This window comes from Calliphora vicina, chromosome 5, assembly GCF_958450345.1.
Source record: "Calliphora vicina chromosome 5, idCalVici1.1, whole genome shotgun sequence".
NCBI lineage: Eukaryota > Metazoa > Arthropoda > Insecta > Diptera > Calliphoridae > Calliphora > Calliphora vicina.
Genome location: NC_088784.1, coordinates 112,264,338 through 112,291,242, shown reverse-complemented (window position 1 = coordinate 112,291,242; position 26,905 = coordinate 112,264,338). Strand labels below are relative to the sequence as shown.

Sequence of the window (26,905 nt, the reverse complement as noted above, 5' to 3'; positions counted from 1 at the left end):
TTGGAAGTATTTTTGAAAATTTGAGTTTTTCTTTTTTTAATTTAAATATAAATTATTTTATTTACAATGTTTTTGTTGTTGTTGCTGTTATAGGGAATGTTTTGTCATTTTGTTTTGATTTTCGAGTTTTTCAATATTGTTTTTTACTCATGGGAATTGTTTGTGTCTTTAACAACAAATGCACTTTTAAGGGTTTTATTCTCTTTATTCTTTGTTTTTGTTAAACAATTTTATTCAATAAAACTTAATTAATTATTATTATTAAGTTTTTATTTGTTTGTTTATTTATTTATTTAGTAGTATTATTGCATTTCTCTTAAATGATTTATTTAAATTATTTTTTTGTTTTATTTTTTAATGTTCAAGACTTTTCGTTTTTTTTTTCTTTGCATGGAAGAGTTATTGAGAGAGAAGAGAGTTCAATTTAAAATTGAGATCTTGTTTTTTTTTTGTTTTGTTTAAATAGAAAAATAAAGACAAAAGCCAGGTTTAAGATAAAAAAAATGTTTTTTTAAGGTTTAAAAATGTTTTATTTTTGATAAAGATAAAAATATAAAAAAGAAACACAGATGGAAAAACGTTAAAAAAAGGATTTAATAACTAAGTTTGCTGTATATATCGTAATATGCTTATATGTACATATATATACATATATATATATTGAAATAAGTAGAGTTAGGTTTAGAAGGGAGTAATAGAGTTTAAAAAAGAAAATCTCTTACTCTTGGAAAAATTCAATGCAATCTTATCGTATTGAATCTTTATGAAAAACATATTTTTTTAAATCTTAAACAACTTGTTTCTTTTTTTTTAAAACAATAACAATTTTTTTCATTAGCAGCTATTTTATATATAAAAAATTATATTTAAAGTATTACAAAATTAAGAGTATTTTATTGTACGCTTACTACCCAAGTCAAAAATTAAAAAAAAAAAAATAGAAAAGAAAATGAAATGGACTTGATGTTGTGTTTAGTTATTAAAATTTAGGTCCATTTATGAAATACATATATAGACTGAGTAGTACTTTTGGAAAGTATTCAAGTATGTGTGTTTTTAGTTTAAATTTATAAGTTCATCAAATTATGTATTTAATAGCAAGAGCATTTTTTTTTATTTGTAAGTAATAAGTAGTATGTTTATGAATCATGATACTATTGGCACTTATAGAATGGGTCATTACAAAAACATTTAAAAAATAATAATAAAAAATTATGTATTTAAAAAAACTAATAAACACATACATACATTTGTAAGTATGTATGTATGTATGGATATATTGTATTTTCTTATGTAGAATTTTGTTTAAATTTAATTTAAATTGTTCACTTTTTGTTCGCTTGTTTAAATTGTAGACAATAATATTAAAAATAAAAAAATGTATATTTATATATATATAAAACATTAAAAGTAATAATAATAATAATAATAAGTGTGTAATAAAAAAAAAAATCTCATTTATAAATATTTTGTTTAATGATTTAATTAATTTTACTTATTTCTTTACTTATTTACTTAATAGCTAAGTATGTATGTATGTATAAGTATTTTGTTTGTTTGTATAATTTACTTGTTGTTGTTGTTGTTGTTTTTGTTATTATTGTTGTAGTTTATATTTATTATTTATTGTAACCTTTAGATTATTTGTGCATTAACTTTGAGTCCGTCAGTGTTTGTAGGTCTGTGTGTGAGCGTGTTCCAGCAAGCGGCTGCATCCCTCCAATTGTTGTACATTTGTTAATTAATCGTTGATTTGTTAAGTTGATATGATTATCATTATCATTATTATTGTTATCATTATTATTGTTGTTGTTATTACTACTATTTTTATGGCTATATACACAAAAGAATATCATTCATCCATCCATTCATTCATCAATTCTTCAGATAAAATTAGATTAGATTAGATTCCTTTTATCCTTTATTTTAAATTTTCCTCATCATTCATTATTTAAATGAAAAAATGCTGCTTTAACAAGTCTCTTAATAAGGGTGGTGGTTTGATTTGCCATCAGTGATTTGGCAATTCCGTTAACGTAATATCATATAACTCTTCCTCCAGTTGTTGCACCTCTAATAAGAAAATGTCTTCGTTGCAATAATACGAAATCATGTCATCATCAATTTTCGCTGTAATCCTAAAAATACAATATAAAAATGGAAAGATTTAATAAATTTCATTTAAATTTTTATTAATAATCATAATAATTTTTGTTCAAAGGAAGGTAGTTTTATCAGTTTTTTGTTTAAAATTTCTTGGGTCTTTACAACAAAAAAAAAAAAAAAAAAAAAAAAAGAAGAGAGAGTGTTTTTTGTTTCTAATTAAAATGATTTAAGTGTAAAAAGTTTACAATGATGACTTGTGACTTCCCGTTTTCATTACATGCAATTTCTAACTACTTTTTATGTTTCTTTATTTTTATTATTTTTTTATTAATAGCCCCATTTTTAGACCTAAGCCCAATTTTACTAAATATAATTAATTTGTTGTTAACAATTAATATTAATAGTATTATTATTATTTCTATTAGTTGTTTGGTTTAGTTTTCTTAGTTTTAGTTAGTTAGTGGTGTTACTTACCCCTTTTTATTTGTTCGATAAATATTATTTATACTCGTTGTCGATATTTTATATTTATTTTCAATCTGCAATTGAGAAAATGAGAGAAAGAAAAACAAAATTGATGATGCGTTTTGTATTTTTAAAGTGTTTTTTATGTTGTTTGAAAATTTTGTTTGATGTTTCATATTTTTTTGTTGGATATTTTGTTGCAAAAATAGTTTAACAATAACAAAAACATTTTCTTTTTTTTATTTTAACAAAAACTCATAATTTTTTTATTTTGTAAACCAATTGTTTTTAACAAATTTATATTTTAAGATTTTTTAATGGCCAATTCGTTGTTGTATTCTTATTAAGTAAGTAAGATTTTATCTAATTTGTTGTGATATGTTTAAATATTAGGGTTTATAAAGAAGTTCTTAATTCAAATATGTAGTTTGAATTCTATATTCAAATCAACTAAACTAACTATTTTCATAAATGCCTAAAAGTATGCCACATTCTGCATCAATTTTCAGGGAAATTATAATAGAGTTGTGTCGCTCTTAAAAATTAACAAAACAGACACGTTGTTTTGGTGTATCACAACAAAATAAGAGATTGCATTTTGTTTTTGTAATTGATTTGTAGTTGTAATTACAACCATTGAACTGTATCAGTGAAAAAAGAGCATCACAATTCTAAATTATAAACAATAATTCTTGGAATTAAAAAAATAACATTTATTATAAGTGTCAGTAAAGAATTCAATTCCAATTGAAAGTGGAATAGAATATATTACGTATTTTTCTATTTCAGAAAAAGTTAAAACTTTCTGTTTTCTAAATGCAATTGATTAGTTTCCCTCAAAATTCTTAATCAATTTCTTCAAACAAAACTTGACTTTTGTTTCAATAATCAAAACGTTGTCAAATTAGAATCCGGAAACAGTGAGAATTATTGAATCTTTTGGGAATCAACAAAATCAAAAAAATGTTCAAAAACTAAAACAAAATCGATTGAATGAAAACACACTTTCTGTTTTCTTTGCCAAAGGCTAAATCAACCACATCATCGTGCATTTCCACTAAATAACTATTCGGTCTGTTGTTTTTGATTTATAAGATATTTGTTGAGGTAGTGATATCTATCACCTTGTTGTGATACCACTTTTAGCTAAGACACATTAACCAACTAAGTGCAGACACAATACAGTGTTGCATTGACAATTTTCGACATGGATGGGAGTAAATCAACTAGATTAAAATGTTTTGCATTAAATCACACAATATTTGCGATTATATACAAAAAGTTTAATTAAACCTTAAATGTTAGATTAAGTTTAACTAAAAGCTATTGATAAATAAACCCCAATTTGTGTTGTGCTGCAGTGTATTCTACGTACTTTGGAATAGTGTTTAAATGTCAATGAATGAACGAAAAACGAATAATAATGATGATAATGGAATCAATGAATTGAAAATCAAATAATTATATTGAAAATAAAATCAAATAGAAATAATACATGCAATTGCTAGAATTGCTAAAATATAATTAATTCTAGTTTAAAAGATGCAAACGTTCTATATTAATAAAGAAATAAATTAAATAAATTTTAATATTTCATTAGAAAACTAAAATACTAATAAGTAAATAAATACTTATTTAATATTTATTAATCCAAATGGACAGTTTAATTTGTCATTATTTTTTGTTGATGTCGTTGTTGTTGTTGTTGTTGCTCTTACAATTTAGTAAAATCTTTTTTAATTAATCACAAGTATCCACACATCTTCTAATGTAATATATCTGTAAGTATGTGTATGATGTTTGAATGAGAGACATACAAACATAGATAAATGACCAAAATACGACGTGATAATAATTTTAATTTTTAACTTATTAATGTATTTTGTTTTAAAATCTCTTTTACAAGTACTCACTTATAATACGAGGAGTTTACAGTTGATTAATATTAAATTAATTTTAAATAAGTAACAAAAATAAAGTCTAAATTTGCCAACGAGTGGTAAGTAAGTATGTGTTTTTGTGTTTAGTAACATTTATTAATTATTTTTTGTTTAAATTTTCTTTTGTAATTATCACCACATAGACTTACGATGATTGTAAGAGGTAAGAAGATAGTATGAGTGTGTGCGTGTGTGTGTAAGAGAATCTGTTTGGAACAGTGCTCGGCATGAAGAGAATAGGTTTACACTTGGCTAAAATGTTTGTTCATTTCAATAGGTTTTGCTCACATTCGTGTTGAGTACATATAAAAAGCCAATTAAGTTCGTTGCCCTGGAGAAATGTGTGCCGATCACTGCTGAAAATTGCAAGTGCTTGATAGAGTAGTGTTTGTTTTTGTTAATTTTTTTTTAAATTTAGTTTAATTAGTTTAAGTATTTAATTATTTGTTTGTTTGTTTATTTAATATTTAATATTATTAAAATTAATGCTCTAGACCATTATGGTTGTTTAATTACACATACATACATTTTTGTATTTGCATTGAGTTTTTGAAATGTTGATGGTGATTTTGAGAGACAATTAAATACCTGGTTGGTTTGTGATGGTGGTGTTGTGGTTGGTGGTGGTTGGTGGTGGTTTCATAATGATTTAATTTAGATTAATTTGGTTGGTTACAATAGATTAAGTTTTAGATAAGTAACATAGAGAATGAGACCCTGGTTATAATATAATTTTAGTTCTTTTTAAATAAATGAGAGAAATCGTTGTTCATACATACATTTTGGCTTTCAGTTGCAATAATGAATATATTGCTGTTAATATTGTTTTTAGATGCACAGGCCAATTTGCAACCAAAATGGATGGAACAAAGGTTAATTGTTGTAAAAAAGAACCTTATCTTGCATTAAATTAAGTATTATTAATTGGCGATGATTTGTTTTGTTGTTGTTGTTTTTTTTTTAATCAAATTAATACAAATAATTGGTTTATTTTTATTCTTTTGTATAAAGTTATGAGTTTTTGTGTTTGTTTTTGGTTTGTTTTTATACTGCCAAACTATTAATGAGTTGGAGGATCTTTGGAAAGGGCTGAGGAGTTTCACAGAGGAGTGGGAGTAAGGAGGGAGTGAGGGAATGGGAATTAATTGAAAAAAAAACTTACCGCATTCAAGAGGCCGATGGTGGTGGGTGGCACAACATGTAGGGGGGTGTAAACATCTTCATTTTCTTGTCTCACATACAACATGACCCGTTCACTGGTGGGTGGTGTCATGCGGCCGCGCTTCAAAGGAGGACCGAATTCACCCATGGCTAAACCTTGATCCAAAATGTGATCTTTTTTGTCACTGGATAAAAGAGAGAGGGAGAGCAATAAAAGAGATACAATAGATGGAATATTAATTTCTATTCAACATGGGGGGAGGGCATTATATAGATTGGTTTGGTGGATTTTTACAATATACTCACGTCTGCATGTCGGGCGGAAAATGATTGTGAAATTTGAGTGTTGGTGTGGCTACCTTTTGTCCATGCAAGAGGAATGGTGAGGCACCTTTTAAATCTGGCGCTCCATCAGACTCATGGCCATAGAAGCCCTGCGAAGAATTACCAAACGTATTGTTATTATTATGATACACGTCATGATATTGTGTGGTTAGAGTTGTTAAATGTTGTGGAGAAGTTGTATTGGTAGTAGTAGTAGTATGATTTGATGGTTGTATTATAACAGATGTTGTGGAGGAAGTAGTAGTAGACAATGTGCTAGTAGTAGTATTTGAATGCATTGGAAATCTTACCTTATCCAAATCGTCGGCTGGTGAAAATAATACCGGCGGCTTGGTAAGATCCTGCATTGTATAAAACTCTGAACGATCTGTAACCGGATGATAAAGTTCATCTAATTTTTTACGTCCCGTAGCTGTCATTTTACGTTTAGCAGCACGACGTTCCTCATCACGGGTTTTACGTTCGGCACCCTAAAAAAATAAAAATAAACCAAAAAGAATAATTCAATTAATATTTGTTTACTACAATTTAATTAAGCATATAAATATACATATGTACATATATTTGTAAATAATGTTTCTGTTACACTGTGCACGATCATGTTTGTTTCTTAAGTCTTTTGTTTTCATTATAATTCTAAACATTTTATAATCATTTCTAGATCAGTTCGTTGGATCCTGCAACAATGAACGCCTTCTTTATCAGCTTCGTTAATAACAGACATCTACCTATGCCTATTGCATCAATGTCCATCAAAATTCATTCTTTAAATTCACTCAGTGTGTGTGTTTTTTGTTTGTTTGTTTGTTTGTGTCAACAACAACGAACAGCAGCAGCAGCCACAGTTACAATTGAAGATTTATTTATTTTGTATTTTCTGCTGTGTTGGTTTGTTTTGTTTTTTTTTTTTCGTCAAGTCCACTGTTGTTGACACAAAGCAAAAAGTCTAGAGAACAAGAAGTTGTTGGTTGCATCAAGTCAAGTCTTGATTTTTTCAAATCCTTTATAATTAGATGCGTTTCACCGCACTTAACATTTATGCTGTTGGCCACATCACAAAAGTTTTATCAAGCGGAAATGCACAAGTGGAAGCATTTATTTGCAAAAAAAATAAATAAAAACATAGAAACTGACATCCATCCAAAGATGTAGCATGGACATTACAATTAAATAAAATTACAACAACAATGAAACATACAAACAAAAAATAGCAAATGTAGGTTTGTAAGGAGTCAAGCGAAAAGGAAAAGATCAAGATGAAAATTATGTACATTAGGGTGGGTCGATTTGCATTGGCTCTAGAAGCAATGGGTCTAAAATGGTCAAATGATCTTGCTGAAATCTGTATAAAATTTGCGTTAATAGGTAAGAATTGTGAACCAGAATAATAATTATGGACATTCTTCTTTAATTTTTCAATTCGGCTACAAATTTCTTTTTAATTTTATTTTTATATAAACTTCAATTTTTGCAATGGTTGCAAAGTTGCTTAGAATTCGTCACAGAAGAATCTTTTTTGTCAAAAAATCGACCAGCCCTAATGTGCATATATGCAGAAGGAGAAGAGAAATAAAACGAGAGCAATCTAATCCATCTGCATAACGCCACAATAAATCTTGAATAAAAGAAACACACAGTTTGAGATGTTTATTAACCAACGAATACAACAAGTGTATCAAAGATGGCTTCATCGTTTGGTAGGAAAATGGGAATGAATGAATGAACGGACGAACGAACGAACGGTTGCCAGCAGATGCTGCTACAGATGACATGCCAACAATTATTATTTGCTTCTTTTTCCGTTTTTGAATTTCAGCGACTGGACGGCCGGCCAATCGACCGACCGCCTCACGTGTAAGCTTATCATTAAAAATTTCCAATGCTTTAAGAGCTCTGTGGCAATCATAATTTCTTTAATACTTATGAAAACTAAATTTATTGCAGCTGGCTTAAAGTAGATTTGAGTTTCCTTCAAATGCATACATGTGTATATACATACATATTTTGTGCACTATTTAATCTGGCCAACACCAACGCCTTTACAAACACACAAGAGTAGAGAATTTTCTTACATTTTATTTAAGTTTATTTCTTTTAGCTGTAATAATACATGCAGAATTGCTAATGAAGCGTTTAAAAGAGTCGTTGTTGGCTGTAATTCCTTCAGTTTCATTGTTTCTTTTTCTGTTTTTTATTTAACTTTAAGCAAGTGTGAATTTTTTTTTATTATGAATGTACATGAAAAGCGTATAGATACTGAATCCAACGACGGAGAAATGAATGTTATACTTTAAAAGCTATAAATTTTCTAGATACACTACATATTTTAGATATTTTCTAGCTAAACAATTGATGTATTGCGGCTGGAGTTTACAAATACAAAACAAATCTCCTTGCATTTTACATGGGGAGTGTGTATGAGTATCGCTGTGTGTGTAAGTTAACGGTAAAAATGCTAATACTGCCACTATCTATAATCGATCGTTAAGAAGAAAAGAAAACTATAAAAGATTTTAGTTAAGCTACGGAAGCTTTGTTTCACCAAACAACCAAACCATACATCCTGCCTGCCTGCCTAGCTTGACTGCTTGCATTTCATAGATACATATGTACATATGTACGTTCACAAATATGTATGTATGTGTTCTATTGTTGTAGTTGCTGTTTATTTTCTAACGTTAGCGAAATTTGAACATTTGGAATTTATAGCCTCATGCAATCGAGAGCGATCGGGAGTAGTAAATGATCTGACACGCATCTTTTATTTTATTTTACATTTTTTTTTTTTTACTATTTCGATTCGATTTACATGCATGAACAATACTTTGGCTATTTTTTCAATAGGATTGTTGTTGGTGGCGAAAGATTTAATATCGTTAAGTGTGCGTGTGTTGGAGTGTGCCTGTGCCTGTTTCTGTGTCTGTATATGATATGTGTCTGTGCTATTTGCCTATCTAAAGCTATAAATTTCAAAATGTTTCAAGAATATTGAAAATAGATTATATAAATCAGATACATACATTCAAAAAATACAAAATGCAAAACAAAAATGTTAACTTTAATCTGGCAAGGTGTTCAATAGCGTAGAATATGTACTAAATACATATGGCTGATTATTTTGTATCAGTTTAGTTCAGTGACATTAACATTCAAAGCCAATAGAAACTTATTAAGAATAGTAATGTATTTAGGAAACATAAATTCTTGCTTCCTTGCCATAAATTTCTAAACAAAATTTTAATTAAAAAATTAATTGTGCGGTTAAAACAGGCTGCCTATTATTTATATGTATAAGTATTATTGCAAATTGCCTTTATTACTTAATAATTTATTAAACATTTCTTCTTTTTAAATATTCTGCATAACGATCATCATCAACGTCATCATGTTTAATTAAAAAAAAAAAAAACAAAAAACTAAAAATAATAATAATAAAAAACATACAAAATAATAGACATTGCTCTCATCATAATAACATGACCTCTTTGGCTTAAAAAACATTAACTACAATTGCAACAACTACAACAACAACAGCAGGTGTATAAATACTTATATGAATGACTGTAGATGTGAGTGAATGAGTGAGTGAGTGAGTGTGCTGTGGGTATTTGTATGTAAAAAGCTTTATGGAAAATTGCATGAAACTTAAAAAATGAAATATTTAAGCCTCCCAGAGGTCTATCACCTTTAAGATTTGCGTAATTATTATAAGCCACTAACACCAATACAACTTCTACAGCCACTTGCCACGATCAACACCAATACCCACCCATACAACTACCACTACATACATCTTGACAACAATCAAACTTTTAAAAAAATAGCAAATGAAAATTACAAAAAATACAGATGTACATATATAAGGATGGTCCCCTCATCATAAAAATGTTTTCAGATTTCAACTAAAATGGAAGTTTACTTAATTCTAAGATATGATTTCTCAATATATTTGTTCTAGTAAAAACCTTTGGTAAGCTGGGTCAACATATGCTGAACGAATATGAAAAGATCAAGCGTAACCTTAAATTAAAAAAAAAAAAAAATAACAAAGTTGGCTACCGATTGGAAATGGTTAAAAGTTAATGATAGCTCCAATTTGGATTATTTAGCTAATGGTAGCGATATTTTAATGATGACTATAATTTCATCCTGAATTAAATTATTTATAAAATTTGCAAAAATTAAAAATAAGTTGACAAAGAAAGAAAGTGTAATTCAAGCCTTGAATTACAGTTGTATTACACTTTATTTCTACAGCATTCTCCAGTAAAAAGAAAACATAAATTCAAGCCATTTGCTTTCAAGTCAAATTTCAACAAAATGTTCAAGTGCTTGCATTTTTGGAGCTTTGGTGCTTATTGGGAATAAACTTGATCAAAATTAAAATCAAAATCGATTCAAATTCGATATTCTTATAAAGAGTCGACTAAAGAACCAATTACTTCTCTTAGGTGAGCATCCTAATGTTTGAGTAATGTGTATGACCAATGTTGGGAGCTTGATGGTACATAGTACATCTAAGTAAATAAGCTTAAACTTGTTATATGTCAGTTTAAAGTCTAAATGTATTCATTATTTTCATTTGATTTAAACTTAAAATGAGCAAACATTATGAAATCAATGGGGAAAATACACCTAGCATTTATATACCAAATAATATACATAAATTTAAAGTTGGGACCTTAAGGTTTCAGAAATCCTTTAAAGCTTCAATTTCACCCTCTGGCTTTTAGTAGATATTTCGGAATACAAATTTGTGTATAAAGTAAAATTTAACACAAACGTCAAACTTGAAAATGAAAACCTCATTTTGGTTTGTTGTCACCTGTAAATTTATAGTTTCATGGCACAAACCAGGGAATTTGTTGCCATTAGTTTTGTATTTTATTTACTTTGTCTATTATTTTTGTTGTTTTCAAGTTTTTTTTCTTAATTACTTGTACGCATAGTTTTCTTTCTGTTCCTGCCCCGTTTGCATTTTGCAATTCAAAAACTTTATTCGTCTCAGTTTTCTCTTATCGTTTTAATTGTTTTTTATTATGGCAAGTGACTGAGTGAGTGTTTGCTTGTCTGTCTGTCTGTTTGTTTGTTTGTTTGTTTGTTTGTTTGTTTATTTATTTATTTGTTGAAAGCTGTTGCCATTTTTGTTGCAATAAAATTGTAAAATTTATTATGGTCGCATCATTAAGTGTTACATACGTGTAATTTTTATTAATGAACTACAAATGTCACATTCATTTTATAAATTCTAGTCTCTCTGTTTAGAGGTTTTAGTTTTTTTATTTCATTTTTTTCTAAATATCACTAAGATATGAACCAAGAATTTATCTCTCAATTTATCACAGACAAGTTTATTTGCCAATACTTAAGTAAGTGTGATATGTATGTATGTAAGTGGAGTGTGTTGACAAAGCTGAAGTGAGTTTTCAAGTATTTTTATTCAAATTTAATGACATTGATTGTTTCCTGTCGTCAGCTATTAACTTTATCAAATTTATGCTAATATAAATATTGATGTAAGGGCGAAAATAAGAAAATTTATTGAATTGCTGCCAACATCCTCCCGATTACAGAAAATTAACGGATTCAAATAAATGTTTAAGAGCATTCAAAATTAAAAATGCCAAATACATTAAGACTTTTTATGGAAAATGTTTTGGTTTTAATAAATTCACTATTTTTGTTGCAAATAGAAAAATTTTCTCATCGTTTATATAACAAAATCCAAGAACTTTCTCTAACAAATGTTTAATTTAAACATTATGATTTTCCTAGACTAATGGAAGCCCATTAAATTATCAATTCTATTGTGTTTGGTCGATTTATGGTCAAATTATAAAAACGTTAAAGGTTTCTTAAAGACTGTGGGGTAAAAAAATGAAAAAAAAAACAAAATACGGGTAAAAGAGAGCATTAAATGATCACAGTGCCATCGCCATTTATATTGAATGTGAAACTGTGTAATAAAGTGGCTGTTAAATGCTTTTATATTTTAATGGGTGTGGTTATGGTTAATGGTATAGAAAAGCAATAATTACAACAACAGCAACGAGAGAGCAACAAAAAAAACCATCATCAGCGGTAGCATCAACAAGTGGCATACATAGTTATGATGATACATACTTTCTAAAGCAAAATTCAATGTGAATAAAAAATATACAATATGTATAAATAACAACGACACTACTAAAATGCATATATTTTAATAAATTTTATAAGAATTTTAAACTTGAAGATTCAACCATTTTTAGTATTTTCTCTTCATTTTTTTTCAAGAGCTTTGGGCTTTTTGATTATAATAAATACATATTGGAAGCAATACGTTAATTTGAATTCAATGGAATTTTACAGAATTACAATAACAACAACAAAAGCAGCAGCATAATAAACACTATTATATGAACACAAATTTAATTGATAACATCGCAGCAGCATCACAATACATCGCATCGAATCTCAACGCAACGCAACAATCAAACCATATGATTATTGAGTAGCTTTAAATTATACATACATACATAGATGCCTTGAAAATTATTAAGACAATCAAAAAATTAAATAAACAACAACAGCAACTAAAGAATAATGTGACTCAAAAGAAAACAACTAAAACATTGGAAAAGTTTAATTTAAAAATGCTGGTAAATAAAAAAAAAACAATGAAACCAAGAATGCATTACTTAAGAGTATTAATTTAATATTATAAAACAAGGACTTACTTTTTCTTTTCTTCTCACAACAACAAGCATGATACCATTTCTTTGGTGCAACACTATCATTTTACTTGTTTGCTTGTGTCACTTTTAAGACAAAACAAAAAAAAAAAACAAACCAAACCAAACCCTAAAGCAGAACATGAAACATAATAATGTTCTTTTTTGTTGCACAATGAAACAAGTGCACTTAAGTGTTGTTATTGTAGCTGTGATGTAACCCTGGAAAGAATCCTTATATTGATTTTATTACAAAAACTAAAAAACAACACAGAAAAAGGGTTTTAACACTTCATTTTTCTTGACTTTTGCATTGGGTTTGGGTTTTAATTTTTGTAGGTTACTTGATGTCTTCCACATTGAAACAACAATAACAAGTATTGCCAATAACAACAACAAAAAAAAAACAAAAAAATAAGATAAAAAATGCCTCATAAATGTACAAATCTTGTATTACTTAGTTTGCGTAACATAACAATCAAAAGGGAAAGGGTCCCCTCCTCATAAACTCATTCACATAGTCACTGGCATCAACATTTTAGCTCATATTTATATATAAACGTATTCATATACATTAGGGTGTTCCACTTATATACTGAAGAAGAATAAGGTGTCCGTCTATGTTCCCAACTAAAATGAAAGCTCAGTCTTTTAACTTATATGACAATTTTTGATACAGAATGGAAATCGCCCTTAATAAAAATGTTTCCTTTTCGAGAAATATGAAAAAAATCATAAAAAGCTTAAAAACGATATTTTTATCCTTTGATCCTGCTTACCAAATACCAACGCCAGGACAAACATTTTGAGAAACAGTCTGATTTAATAAACTAAAGTTTAATTTTAGTTGGATATATGTATTTGGACCTGGGCCACCCTAATAAATATGTATGTTGTATATTGAATATGTTTGCTGCTGATATTGCTTGATTTTTTTTTGTATCGATTACACATGTACAAAGGTTTTGTTACGCAGCATGCGTTATGGAAGTGTGTTCGAGCCAAAAGGGCTGCAGCACTCAGTCTGTCACACCAAAACCAACCGACCAACAACCAAAGCACACATAAACAAGTTGGTCTTATGCATGGCACGCTATAATGAATTGCATTGCCACCACAATGATCTCAATATCAACTCAAAACAACAACAACTACAACAAAAGCAGCAACAGCAAAAAAAGGGGAGCTTTTCTGAAGAAAACCAAAAAAACCCAATGAAGCATTGAAGCTTCAATAAGCACATGCATACATACATACATATAATACCTTACATTAACACACAGATACTCTTCTTGATAAAAAAAAATATATATATAAAACAGAAACGTAAAAAATAACTAAATCAATGACGCACAACGAAACAAGTGGGTTACAAGTGGTTTAGAGTATTTTGTTCGTCATCTCAAAATGTACGTTTTTTATGAAATCAAATAGTATTTCAAAGCATTTATGTGATGAACTTGATTAGCAAAAACTCTTTTTCTTTTCTAAAAAAAAATTAACCATCAAAAATTTAAGATTGCTCTATTATAAGTTGAAATCGATTTTTTGATTCGAAAAAGTCGAAAAATCGATTAAGTGATCCCTAAAAATCCGATAAAAATAGAAAAACTCGATTTTTTATTTTTGTTGTAAAAATTTTCTAAAATGGGTTTTTCTCATCAATAAATCTAGCAACCACATATATTATTTTCAATTAAAACGGGATGAAATCGAAAAAAGTCGATTTTGTTTCAACTATAGAACCCTAGACGCTATAAAACAAAAGATTAAAGCAACAAACTTTAAATAAACTGCCTTTATTTTTAAAAAAGTGTGTCTGTCTGTCCTAAGTAAAGTCAAGCAGTTGGAAATATTGAGTATAGAACTGTCTTTAAAATAATGCGGATATAATGTTTTCTTTATTAAGCGTGGTAGTTATCGAGGTCTCCCTGTATTTTGAATTTTCATAAAGAAATTAAAAGGTGTCAAAATATTTTGAAATTCAACTAACACTGGGAACTTTTTATGAGCTCAAATATTTCAAGCCATGTTGATACAAGCTGAAAATGTATAAAAGACATTCTCCAAAAAAAAACAAAAAAAAAAACACTTTTAACTTTTAGCCGCTTTAATTGCATTATAATATGTCATGTTGTTGCTTGAGTTGTAAATAATTTTTACTCTTTTCAATTTAGTTTTAAGCAGTCTTGTCATTTGATTGACGCCTACTTTTTCATATTACGTCACTTGTCACACTATTATAAAACAAAAAATTTAAGTCGAATGCAAAAGGTTTAAGCTGCATAATAATCGAAATCTTATACAAATGTACTAGTAAATATGCATATAAAAGTAATAAAGTGAATGTAGTAGCCGATACTTACCTTATCGCAGAATACTTTAATTTGACAGTAGCCTCGATGGAAGACTTGGGCATCACGTGGATCTTCAAATGTATCAATTTGTACATGCAGAGGTAAACCCTGAGAATTATGAAAAGATATAAAAGAAAAATTTATTATTAAGGTTATGATCTATTTTAATTAAAACAATCTTTGCTATAAATACAGTTTGCTGTTCTTGTTTTTTGTATTGCTTTTTCTTATTAAGTAATTCAATTTCAATTTAAAGTTTAAATGCCACTAAACACAAACAAAATTTATATGTTTTGTAAGTAGCAACTTCCGCTGCTTGCTGTTGCTTGCATATTAAGCAATCAAAATTGTCGCCATTTGGCATTTAAGAGAAACCGTATTAAAACTGAAATTAATATAGCATGGCATGGAAAATCATGCAATTAGCAATTAATTTACATTAATCATAAATTTAAGACACACAAATAAATACCTAAATACATATGTATAGCAAATATGCACTAGTTGTGTCAAATTAACTTTAGCATATAATTTCCATTTTGAATATTGTTGGCGATCAGACGTATAATTTAAAATTTTAGTAGGTTTTCTGCAATTGTGAGTATCATAGAACTAACTCGGAAATTTTGTTTATAACGTTTGAGGCAAAGTACAATTGTGGTCATGCTCATGTAACTGATAACTAGTGAGTTTACAAATAATTGAAAAACTTCATAAGTTCACATTCATATAGCAATACACATATATACTTATGTATATGTATTGTATATATATCTATTTGTATTAATCTTTAAAGGTTTAGAAATGTATTCAATTTATTCTCACTATGATTTCAATAAAATATCATTTGTGTCAAAATTTTCAACAATAGATAAATAGAAGAATTCCCCTTTCTATTTCATGTATTATCCAAGACACTGCTCTTTTGAAGCAGGTAGAAAGAATTCTAGCAACATGTTTTCTTTTCTTTTTAATAAAAGAAAATTAAATAAAAACCAAATCAAAAAGTCATACTTTATTGTTTCATTGATTACAACAACAATGATGATGATGATGACAACAATAAAATGAAGAAAAGCATTTGTTGTTTTAAACGCATTAGAGATCTTTAGGCAGCATAAATATTCGATTCGAACAAACATAATAAATGTCAACCTAATCTAGTGATTTAATACGATAAAACCTTTTTCTGATTCGTAATGAATAGAAAATTATAAAGAAAATATAACAAAATAAATTGAATTGAAAAATCCCTTTAACAAATATTTTCATTTCGTTTAGATTTGTTTAAAACAAATGAATAAAGTTAAAGTTTATCGTTGTCATACTGGGAGAAGCGAAGACAAAAACACCTGTAGCTCGATATCAATGTCATTGGCAGCATATAAAAGAAAACAACTGCCAAGTATAAAGAGTCTTATGGGTAGAAAATAAAAATGACAACAGCAACAACAACAACAACAACCATCATGAATACTTGTAATCTTAATTAAAAAATACGTTTTGTTGCAACATAAACTAACAAACCAGGCACGCATAAATTTCAATACACTTAAAACGAAACGAAATGACAGCAACCGCTTTTTTCGTTTCTTTTTTTAATAAAATGATACCCATCCATAGATTAGTATTGAGTTCAATATTTTTCATTATTATTATTATGAATTTCACTTTGTATTCAAAACAACAACAACAACAACTACAGCAACAGCAACAAAATGGTCTCATTTTTGTCACCTGTTAAAAAATCATTTTTTTTTTAATTTACTTTAGTTTTTAAGGCACTTCATGTCTAGATTTTTGTATTGTACCGTAGAGTGAGAGGTTTTGAAAAAATATACGGTCCCAAACAAGTGTATTTCACAAAAACAAAAAATTGCTATTCGTTGTTGGCTGTTTGCTCGATTTTTGTTGTTATTGTATTTTCATTTGTTATATTGCAACATGCAAAGCGCCCACTTGATAAGTCATTAATAATATTTTTTCTTTACTTAATTCTCAATTTATTTCATCTTTTTTTTTTGTAGAAACATGATTATATTGTCGTTGTAAAATGTAACAAAGACATGCAAAAAATGGCAACAAAAGTTGTACTAAATCACACCTAAATCTATTTTAACGTAGCTACAAAATTTTATTGGAGAAAAAAAAAGTTGTTGCCGAAAAGGACAGATATGATATTATCAAAAAATTTTAATTTTTATTTTATTATTTTTTCGTTAAGGCGACAAAAGGTCTTTTGTAAAAATAATTTTGGATGAAAAAGTTTTTTTTAAAAAATCTTTACTTTTTCACAAAATAGTGAGACTAGACTATTTTGTGAAAAAGTACAAATACGTATTTGATGGTTTCTAAAAATTTATTTTGAGAAGGTATTTCGATGAAAATAAAAGCGCTTTCCCGATTTTGTTGATTTTCAATATCAAAAATCCGGAATAATCCAAATATCCAACACATGGTTAGGTTAAAAAGGAAAGCAACCCAATTATAAATTTGATAACAGAGTTTTGTTGTATTCTGGTGCAGAATGAACATTCACTGGATAAAAAAGGATCCAGTGCATGGGACATGAGTAATGTTAACGTTATATGCAGACTTAGACGACCATACATATAACTGTCTGTTGGTCGTGCGTCATATACATGACAGATTGCATTTGTTGTTGTTGCTTATTATGTTGCTGTTGCTCTTGTTTTTTTTTTATAAAAAAAATAAAATATATTGAAAATTTATTAAAATTTCAAGAGTAGACCAACAAAAAAAAAAAAAGAATAAAATATTGTTGCAACACTTTTAATGTCGTGTTTAAAGAAAACAGTTGATTTAATTTTTTTGTTGTTGCAGCTCATACATTTACTATGCGTGAAAAAAGCTTAAAAAGTAAGAAAAACAACAACAATAACAACAACTGCAAAAAATGTATGTTGTAGAGCGTTGCTTTACAAACAAACAAGACATTTTATGCTTTTCATGTGCGACACGATGTTAAGGCAAATGTTAAATCGATATTTTATTGACAGATGCGGCAGCAATAATAGCAAAACATGTTTATGCCGTTGTTTCCTTTTTGCTGCTTCGTCTTCTTCTTCTTCATCATCATCATCGTCAACTGCTTATGGTTTGTCGTGTTGCTGCTCTCGCTATGGTCAAAAGGCTTTTTTATTTTTCGTTGCCTTTTGCTACATTTTGTTTTATTAACCAACGCAAAATTTTTAAGATGTACAAAATTATAAAAAAAATAAATAAATAAAACCAACAACAAAAAATGCGTGAGATTGTTGAATGGTATTTTTATTTTTTTTTTGGTTGTTTTAGTTTTTCACTATCTGAACGATATTGTCCAGAAATAATAGAAAGCTTAACAAAAATATTATGTAGTTTAACACTTCGATCAGGTTACATACAGCAAACAACTACGCCTTTTCTTTCTCAAACTTATTTATTTATGGATTTTACAATGGTGCATGAAGCAAAAACTTTAACTACAACCACAAAACAAGACATTTATTATTTATACAGTTTTTCATAATGATTTATGTTTTGATTAAAGAAAATATTTTTTTTGAAGAGGAAATGTGTGACAAATTCTAATTGTACATGTTGCTCAAAGAAATAGTATTTTATGGTTTATAAGGAGTACTTCTTTCAGCTATTAAATTTAGGAACAATTTCTGTTTCCTTAGAGTTTTAAAAAGGAATTTTAATGGGCAAACATTTGTCAGCAAACTTGAAAAATATTAATGAAATTTTAATTTAACTTACCTTCACACCCTTTTGACTGCTGAAATCTGTACTTAAACATTGCACGGCGATATTTATCTGTAAAAAGAGAAAAGAATTTTAATTTGCAATTGCGAAATTTAAAAGAAAAAAAAAGTACATATGCATGCATGTACATATGTATGTATGTAAAATTCAACCATAAGGAAATCATAAACATAAAAAGAAATTATCAGATGGCAGCTTTAAAAAGAGATATGCATGTTTGTATTTGCAACAAACACGGCAGGGAAACCAAATAAATTGTACAAAGAGAAGAAGAAATTAATTCTTTTTTTTTATTTAATTTTTTTTAGATTCCATTTTTCCCCATTTCCATTGCAACCAACAAACGATGGACATGCAGTTATTTTACAGCATTTGTCATTGGCTATTAATTGCTTAAAAGCACACTCGCACACACACACACACGCACGCACATACCTAAATGCAACAACTACAACAGCCATTAAATAATAAACAAATAACAACAACAACAACAAAATACATAAATAGTGAAGAAGAAGAAGCATTCATTGTAGATGGATGGATGGATGGATACTTTAAAGTTGGCTACTTAAACCATTATGGTGATGATGACTGCAGCAGTTTGCAGTTCGAATGAGTGCGTTTGCATTTGAAGCTAAATCTGCTGATGTGGCGGCTCTTGTTGTTGCTGTTAATTTTTAAGCAAACATTACAATAAATCACAATATCAAATCAAGAAGAAGACGACAACGACAACGGCCGAGAAGTTAACAACAACAACAAAAAAACATTTAATTTTTATTTAATATCATTGTAACGCACATCATCATACATAAACTAATACAACAGCAGCAACCATGAGGCTCATACATACACGGGCTTTGACTGCAACACATTATAAAAGTTGTTAAATGATGGTTTTAGCTGCCGTTGCTCCTGCTTGTTTGTTGTACTCACTCGTATTTGATTCCATGTGATTGTGCGTATGATTGTTTAAATGTTTGTTTTTTTTTTAGTTTCAGTGGAAATGTGTTTAAAACAATTTCGAGAATGTTATTGCAAAAGTAAAAATAAAAAAATAACAAAATCGTACACAAAAGGGGCAAGAGCTATTGGAAAATTCATCATCATCTACACATTGTTGGTTAACGAAACAAAACAAAACAACAACAACAAAAAAACTTTACAATATACAACTAAAAACGCATAATCACTTACAAACAAGCAGCAATAGCATCAGCTAACAAACAAAGTCTAAGCTTATTACAGCCATTTTTTAATGGCAAAGTGCAACGATGCTGCAGCAGCAACAACCAAAACAGCCACTAGCATTTAATGGGAATTAATTAGCGAACACGGGCTTACCAAATAAAGCTTAGGGCAGAGCCACCATTCACTCATTCACTCACTCACATCCATACTTGCTTACTTACACAGGCATTCAGTCAGTCAGTCAGTCACTCACTAACTTCTTTGACTTTACATGGTCGTCATCGTCATCACCATCATGTACATCATCATGCAAAAGCTGCCTCAATGCAGCAGACATTTAGACGTTTAAAATACTGTTGCATTATGATTTGCAGAGATTTTGCAAGCCAACCGATAACAAACAACAAAAAAGAATGTCTTGTATAACTGGGCAGATTACAGTTGCTACATAACTGAGCATGTGACACTGTTTATGGCCAAAGGAGAGAAGTTAAGGCGGGCGTAACAGCGAGAGCAAAAGAGATGAGCTTTAAACAATTTCTAAATGAATTTCTTCTTATTCTGTATTGTCCACAATATCCAAAAGACATTTTATAACATCTCAAATCTATTAAACAACACCATAAATGCAATCGGCAATTTTAAACATTTTCTTCTGCGCTTTTTCTGGCTGGCAAATCTAAGACTTTATCAAATAAACCTTAACAAAATCCTATTATTTTAACTTGGTTTAAGCCCAGCTAAATTAATTAGCTAAAGTCAGACATAACTGCATATCTAAGTTCATATAGGAGTAAATGCAAAGACGGACACTCCAACTGAATGATGACAAAGTACCTGTAAGGCATTCGAGGAAATATTTGAAGGGGCAGTAAGTGTTTTATAGATAAATATATTACCAAAATGGTCAACTTGGAGAGTTGTGAGGTATGTAAAGTGTATGATTTTTGTTATTTAATGCCACGCAAAGTACATGCCACACCTGTATCTAAGCAATCAGCTAGAATTCCTTTAGCTACACAGGATGCTATTGTTTTAGATGCTACAAACTTCAAAATGCCAGAATATTTGAAATATTTTTGCAAATTTATTATGGATGGAAGGAAGTAAAAGAAAGTGTAGATTCTATATAATTGAAACAGAAAGGAAAAGAAGTATTTTCTTATTTTAATTCCTTTAATTAACTCGTATAAAAAATACTTCACTTCTATATTTAGTACTATAATAATAAAATATTATCATCATCATTATTATTACAATAATATTTATAAAAATTATTTAAACAAGTGTCATAATTGATCTGATAGTAGCTACATATATTCTCCCAATAGCAAATAGTCAACTAAGTCGCTAGCTGCAATTGCTCTAGCAGCCAACTATATTTATAACTTTTTTTATTTTGGTTTCTGTTTTCTATATATTTTATGGAAATTTTGTATTTTTTTAACATTTACAATAAATTTTAATACTTTAATAAGCCTTTATTTCTGTAGTTGCTATAAAACTTGCAAGCAAAGACTGAAAAAACAACTAAAAAACGGTCAGTATTTTTTTTTTTATATTTTTAGTACGTAAAAATGTTTTAATACGGCTGACATAATCACCATAGAATGCGTTTGTAACAACTGCATTTAAGTGAAACTAAATGTGATTTATTAACAAACTCACAACTAAATACATTTTCTATAAGCTTTAGTTTGCAGCATTCAACAAAAAAAAAATAAAAAAAAACTTTTTTAAAATGGCCACTGTTTGTTTGTAAGAATTACACAGGAAATTGCAAATGATTTAATTGTATTGCTTTTGTATTGAGTAAAAACACTAATAAAAAAATATAAAAATAGTAACACAAATACATACGACTATGTATGTAACAACAAACAAATCTAAACTAAGCTAAACTCATTTAAATTTAATTTCAATTAATATTACAGCAGCATTGACTACAATTAACAAACAACCACAACAAATATAATTTAGAAAAAATGCTAAATAAAAACTAAATGTTATTTATTATTGTTATTGCACTCTACATGTAATTAATACAAGTTTAAAAACAAAATTTAAATATAATTTAAATTCTTTTAATTCGCTATATGGCCTGAATTTATTTACTCAAAAAAAAAACGAATTCTAAATTTTTAAAAGTCAATCTTCATTCCTTAAAATTTTAAAGTTGCAGTGGTGTAAAGTGTTCTGTATTTGCCAGTTTATTACGTTTTCAAATGTTCCAGCAATTTTGCAATTGGTCAGTAATTGAATAAATTTGCATACATAAATACTAAATGCTAAACACACACACACTCACTCACTCACTCTCCTTCTCTCACACTTGCAAATATTTATTTCATTTCTCTTTTATGAGCATTGTGGTCTGTGTGTATGAGTACATTAGGGTGGCCCTTATTTTGCACTTTTGTTATCAATACTCCAAGATTGTTCTGATAATCATACTAAACATTATATTTTGATTTTCAAATTGGGTCTAGTTCGGCATCGTAAGTGCATCATTTTTAGAATGTTTGTTTTTTATCATTTGGCGCCGGGATTTAGACAGTTAGGCCATAAAAGTAGCTCAAATGGCGTATTCATTGTAAAATAATAATTTAAAAATACAATTTTACTCAATTTGCTTTATATGTACGTACATATTGTGATTTCTATTATTATTATTATTAAATTAGTCCAAAATGAATTTACTTGTGTCGCGTTACGAATGTCACTTGACATATCATACTGAAGGTTGTAAAACATAAACCGATGCAAACAATTCAACAACACTCTCAAAACTCTCAATTGATAGCTACATTTTTCCATTTTAATATAAAAAAATGTCTTTAATAAATTATGTTTCAATTCGCTGATTGTTTCATTTGTCCATAGGCAGTCGAAAACGAGTCACGTTCGAGATACCATTGCTAATATAAAGGAAAACACTTATAGAAACAAATATTTTTTATTTTTTCACTTCAAAAGCTTATGAATGTCGCGTTCGGGACCGTGGAAATACCCATCTGCATGAAATTTTATCCAAAAAGTACAAAATAAGGTCCAACCTAGTATACATTTATATAAGAATAGCCCAACTATGCCGTTTTGAAGAATAATAATTGAATTTGGAAAAACTACAATTGGAATTTGAGTAAAATTTGGAATTTGATTTGGAGTTGGTGAAAGGCATATCGAACGTAAAAAAAATGGAAGAAAATTTACCACCTTAGAAATGGTGTTATCCTATTGAATATACAAACATGCATGCATACATATTTATGCACATAATGTTAAATATACTACGGCATGAAGTGCGTGAGGTGCTAATTGCTGGTAATAACAATAATATGAAACACATTAGCATTAATGATTACGTCAACATTATATGGTTAATGAAAAACAAAACAACAAAAACATCTAAAAAAAAAAAAATAAAAATACTAAACATCAACAACAGCAGCAACAACAACATAAAGTATAGAGTGTTAAAAAAATCAAACAACATGCAAGTGTGAATGTTTTTTTTTTTCGTTTTTAAATAAATGGCGCACATTTTACTGTCACAAAATAAAATGAAATAAAGAAACGTTTTTCAATTGGCTGAAAATATTTAAAAAGAAAACGCCTCTTTTTAATAGATTTTAAATATAACTTATGTATTTTATGGTAATTAAACAGTTTTTTTTGTTACTGTTTCTTGGAAAACCAAATCGATTTATTTAGTTATTATGCACCCACTAGACACTAAAAGTTTGTTTCATGAATCTTTTGATTTGTACAAAGTTTATTCGCTTAAATTAAATCTTTACTTTTATTATTTCTGATATTTTACGATTTGGTTGTTATATAAAACAAGCAAAAGGAAACTAAGAGCAGCAAAAATTAGCGATTTTGTTGAAATGTGTGGCATAATTCAATGCCACATTAAAGTATTATGATTACAAAAAGCCGACTTAGAATATTGCTACATAACTGCCAGGTGCTCTTACATTATTTCCTTATGTTTCGTTTTTTTTTTTTTTTGGACTCACACTTAACATTACTACCCTGACTAAGAGTATAAAAAGCAAAAAAAAAAGAAAGAAGGAAATTGTTGCAAAAAGCTGGGCCACCTTTAAGAAACGAAAATATAAAATGAGAAGACAAAAAAGCAGATAGCTAAAGGCCTAAAGGATTTCAACATGAATGGAGCGAAGCGGCCACATTATGTGTCTGACTAACTTAACTAATGTTTTACGTTAAAGAGGCAGTCGTGTAATTTTCAACAACGGAAATTGAGATATTTTTCATAAGTTATGCATGATGATGAAGCAGTAGAAAATAACTTTAAAAATAGTTAGTTGTATAGGCCCACAAGAAGTGAAGTAAATTAAACAACAACACCTTGTGTTGAATTTTAGTCAAGATGTGAGAGTTGAGTTCCCCATTTATATTTTGCTGACTACCCAGCTACCGTATAAATGAATGAATGTTTTTTTGCAATTAAGCTTGATTAGCTTTAATCGCTTACTGATATTTATGTGTTTTCATTAACATTAACATTATCATTTACTCTCTTTCATTCAAAGGCTGTGAACTAAATAGAGCTGTTTTGGTTGCACCAGGAAAAGGCACCAACCACATAATAAGCTTAATAGCCAACAAAATGGCACACGTAATACAGTGGTACAATGTGAACGATGATTCAATGTTTATACATGAACTATGTTATTTATTTATTTTTTTTTTTTAAAAACTTACCTTGGCAGAGCTTTCTAAAGGATTCCAATAGACTGCTATGGCATTGTGGGAGACTTCCTCAATACAGCCAACTAGACCCACTGAGTTCTTGGTATCTGTAATCGTAAGAAAATAATAAATAAATAAAATAAAATAAAAATTATTACAAAACAAAAAGCCATTTAGGCAAGAATTTTGTAGATGGCTCTAAAATAACACAGAGAGTAAAAGAATACAATTATGATTTGGTCATTTGTCATCTTTATTCACACATGCTCACATGCATTTATTTAACGAACATACAAATTTTTCTTTTAAAACATATTAGCAATTACTTATCACAATGTATAGATCTGCCATTTTAAGGCACAAACGAACATGCCAATATCCACGCCATCGTTATACCTTTGCAGACAAACATACCACTACCACTACCATTACTCCTTTTGGATGATTTTCCAATTAGCCAAAGAGAGACGCAGGTGATTGCCAAAGACTCCCCTTTAAGTCTGCCTGCATACGGGTCTAAATGCATTCATACATATATGTATGTATGTGAGTGTATCAGTGTATCAGTGTATCTATGTGTTTCTGTACTTGCACATTAAAGGTATGGGTTGTTTGTTGTCTTGTGTTATGTTGTGCTGTGTTGTGTTGTGTTGTAAAAAAGCAAAGGCCTTTAATTTTTTTATCAGCCATGAAATCTTTGTTATAATGGCCATTGGACATTGCCCGCAACAAATTCATTCGATGCGTATTCAATAAAATTACAAAACTTACAATGATCTCCAATAACCAAAAAACAAAAACAAAAAAATAATAAAAAATATCAAAACTATACACACTCACTCACTCACTCACACATAATACCAAATGATAAGCATCGTTGGGCTTGAATACCCACAAGTATATTGAACATAGTTACATATTCATGCAGTTATGTATATTTTTATGTTCATATGCTTGTATGTATGGATGAATGTATACAATATATTCAATATGACACTTGTTGTAGAAATAAAGATTTTATTTCCCAGAGAACCAGGGCCAACAACAACAATAATAAAACCTAGAAAATGAAGCAACATTGTCTCAAATTACACATTAGCAAACAGTCGTGTTTAAACAATCAAACATACTAACGGACAAACAAACAGACGGACGGACGGACCGACAGACATTCGAACATACATTAACATTAACTTTAACATGTTGCAACAAGAATACCACATACAAACGACAGCAACACCATAGTATAATCAACAAAAGTCCCATCTGCTACACGTGGGAGTTAATAAAACTACGATTTTACAACATTTTTAATACAATTAAAAATCGTTACATTTTTCGTGTGAACAGCCAATGCCAATGACTTTGATTTTGAAAACTTTAACTTTAATTAATCTAAATAAAGAGAAAATAAATTTCGTCAAGTCTAACAAATTTGTGACCAATCATAATTAAACTGATTTTTGTAGTTTATTTTTATAAAACTGGGCTCATATTTCTCTGTGTTAATTCAACAATTTTTGTTTAAAATTTCTTTAGATTTGCACTTACCTGCATCTAGGATTCGTTGTTTGACAGAATGTTGTCGACTGTGCCAAAATTGCCAGGCTTTAATTTCATCTTCAGGAGATTTCTCTTCACGGAACATTAACATAATCACACTCTATTTATGCACGAACAAAGAATAAAAATAATAGAAAATATGTATATTTAGATTTAAGTAAACACAACATATTCATTATTTAAATTATTAAACAAACAAAATTATTTTGTTAAATAATACATACATACATATGCAAAACAATTAACTTAACTTAACAATTAAAAACAGAGTAATTCACAGCCAGAAACAAATATATATGGTTGTTACAAACATATACTTCATCATTAGATTGAATAATAAGAACTACAATCATAATAAGATTGCAGCAATCATATATATATAATTGCTACAATCATATGAGTGCATCAATCATAATATGAGTGCATCAATCATAATATGAGTGCATCAATCATAATATGAGTGCATCAATCATAATATGAGTGCATCAATCATAATATGATTGCTACAATCATAATATGAGTGCATCAATCATAATATGATTGCTACAATCATAATATGATTGCTACAATCATATTA

General features: G+C 28.6%; 1 protein-coding gene across 5 annotated transcripts in view; it reads right to left on the bottom strand.

The window, feature by feature from the left end:
* Positions 1-506: 506 nt before the first annotated feature.
* grh (grainy head) overlaps positions 507-26,905 on the bottom strand; it is a 187,544-nt gene continuing 161,145 nt past the window's right edge. For 3 of the 5 annotated variants that reach the window (XM_065510829.1, XM_065510826.1, XM_065510830.1), the window contains 8 exons: positions 26,317-26,428; positions 24,778-24,872; positions 18,850-18,906; positions 15,097-15,195; positions 5,979-6,487; positions 5,674-5,857; positions 2,581-2,645; positions 507-2,138 (listed from right to left, as the gene is read on the bottom strand). In XM_065510829.1, coding sequence (XP_065366901.1) covers positions 2,012-2,138; positions 2,581-2,645; positions 5,674-5,857; positions 5,979-6,487; positions 15,097-15,195; positions 18,850-18,906; positions 24,778-24,872; positions 26,317-26,428 — 1,248 coding nt within the window. In that variant the 3' untranslated portion in view covers positions 507-2,011. The remainder of the gene's footprint in view (positions 2,139-2,580; positions 2,646-5,673; positions 5,858-5,978; positions 6,488-15,096; positions 15,196-18,849; positions 18,907-24,777; positions 24,873-26,316; positions 26,429-26,905) is intronic. The other 2 variants (XM_065510828.1, XM_065510827.1) reach the window with 2 other exon arrangements.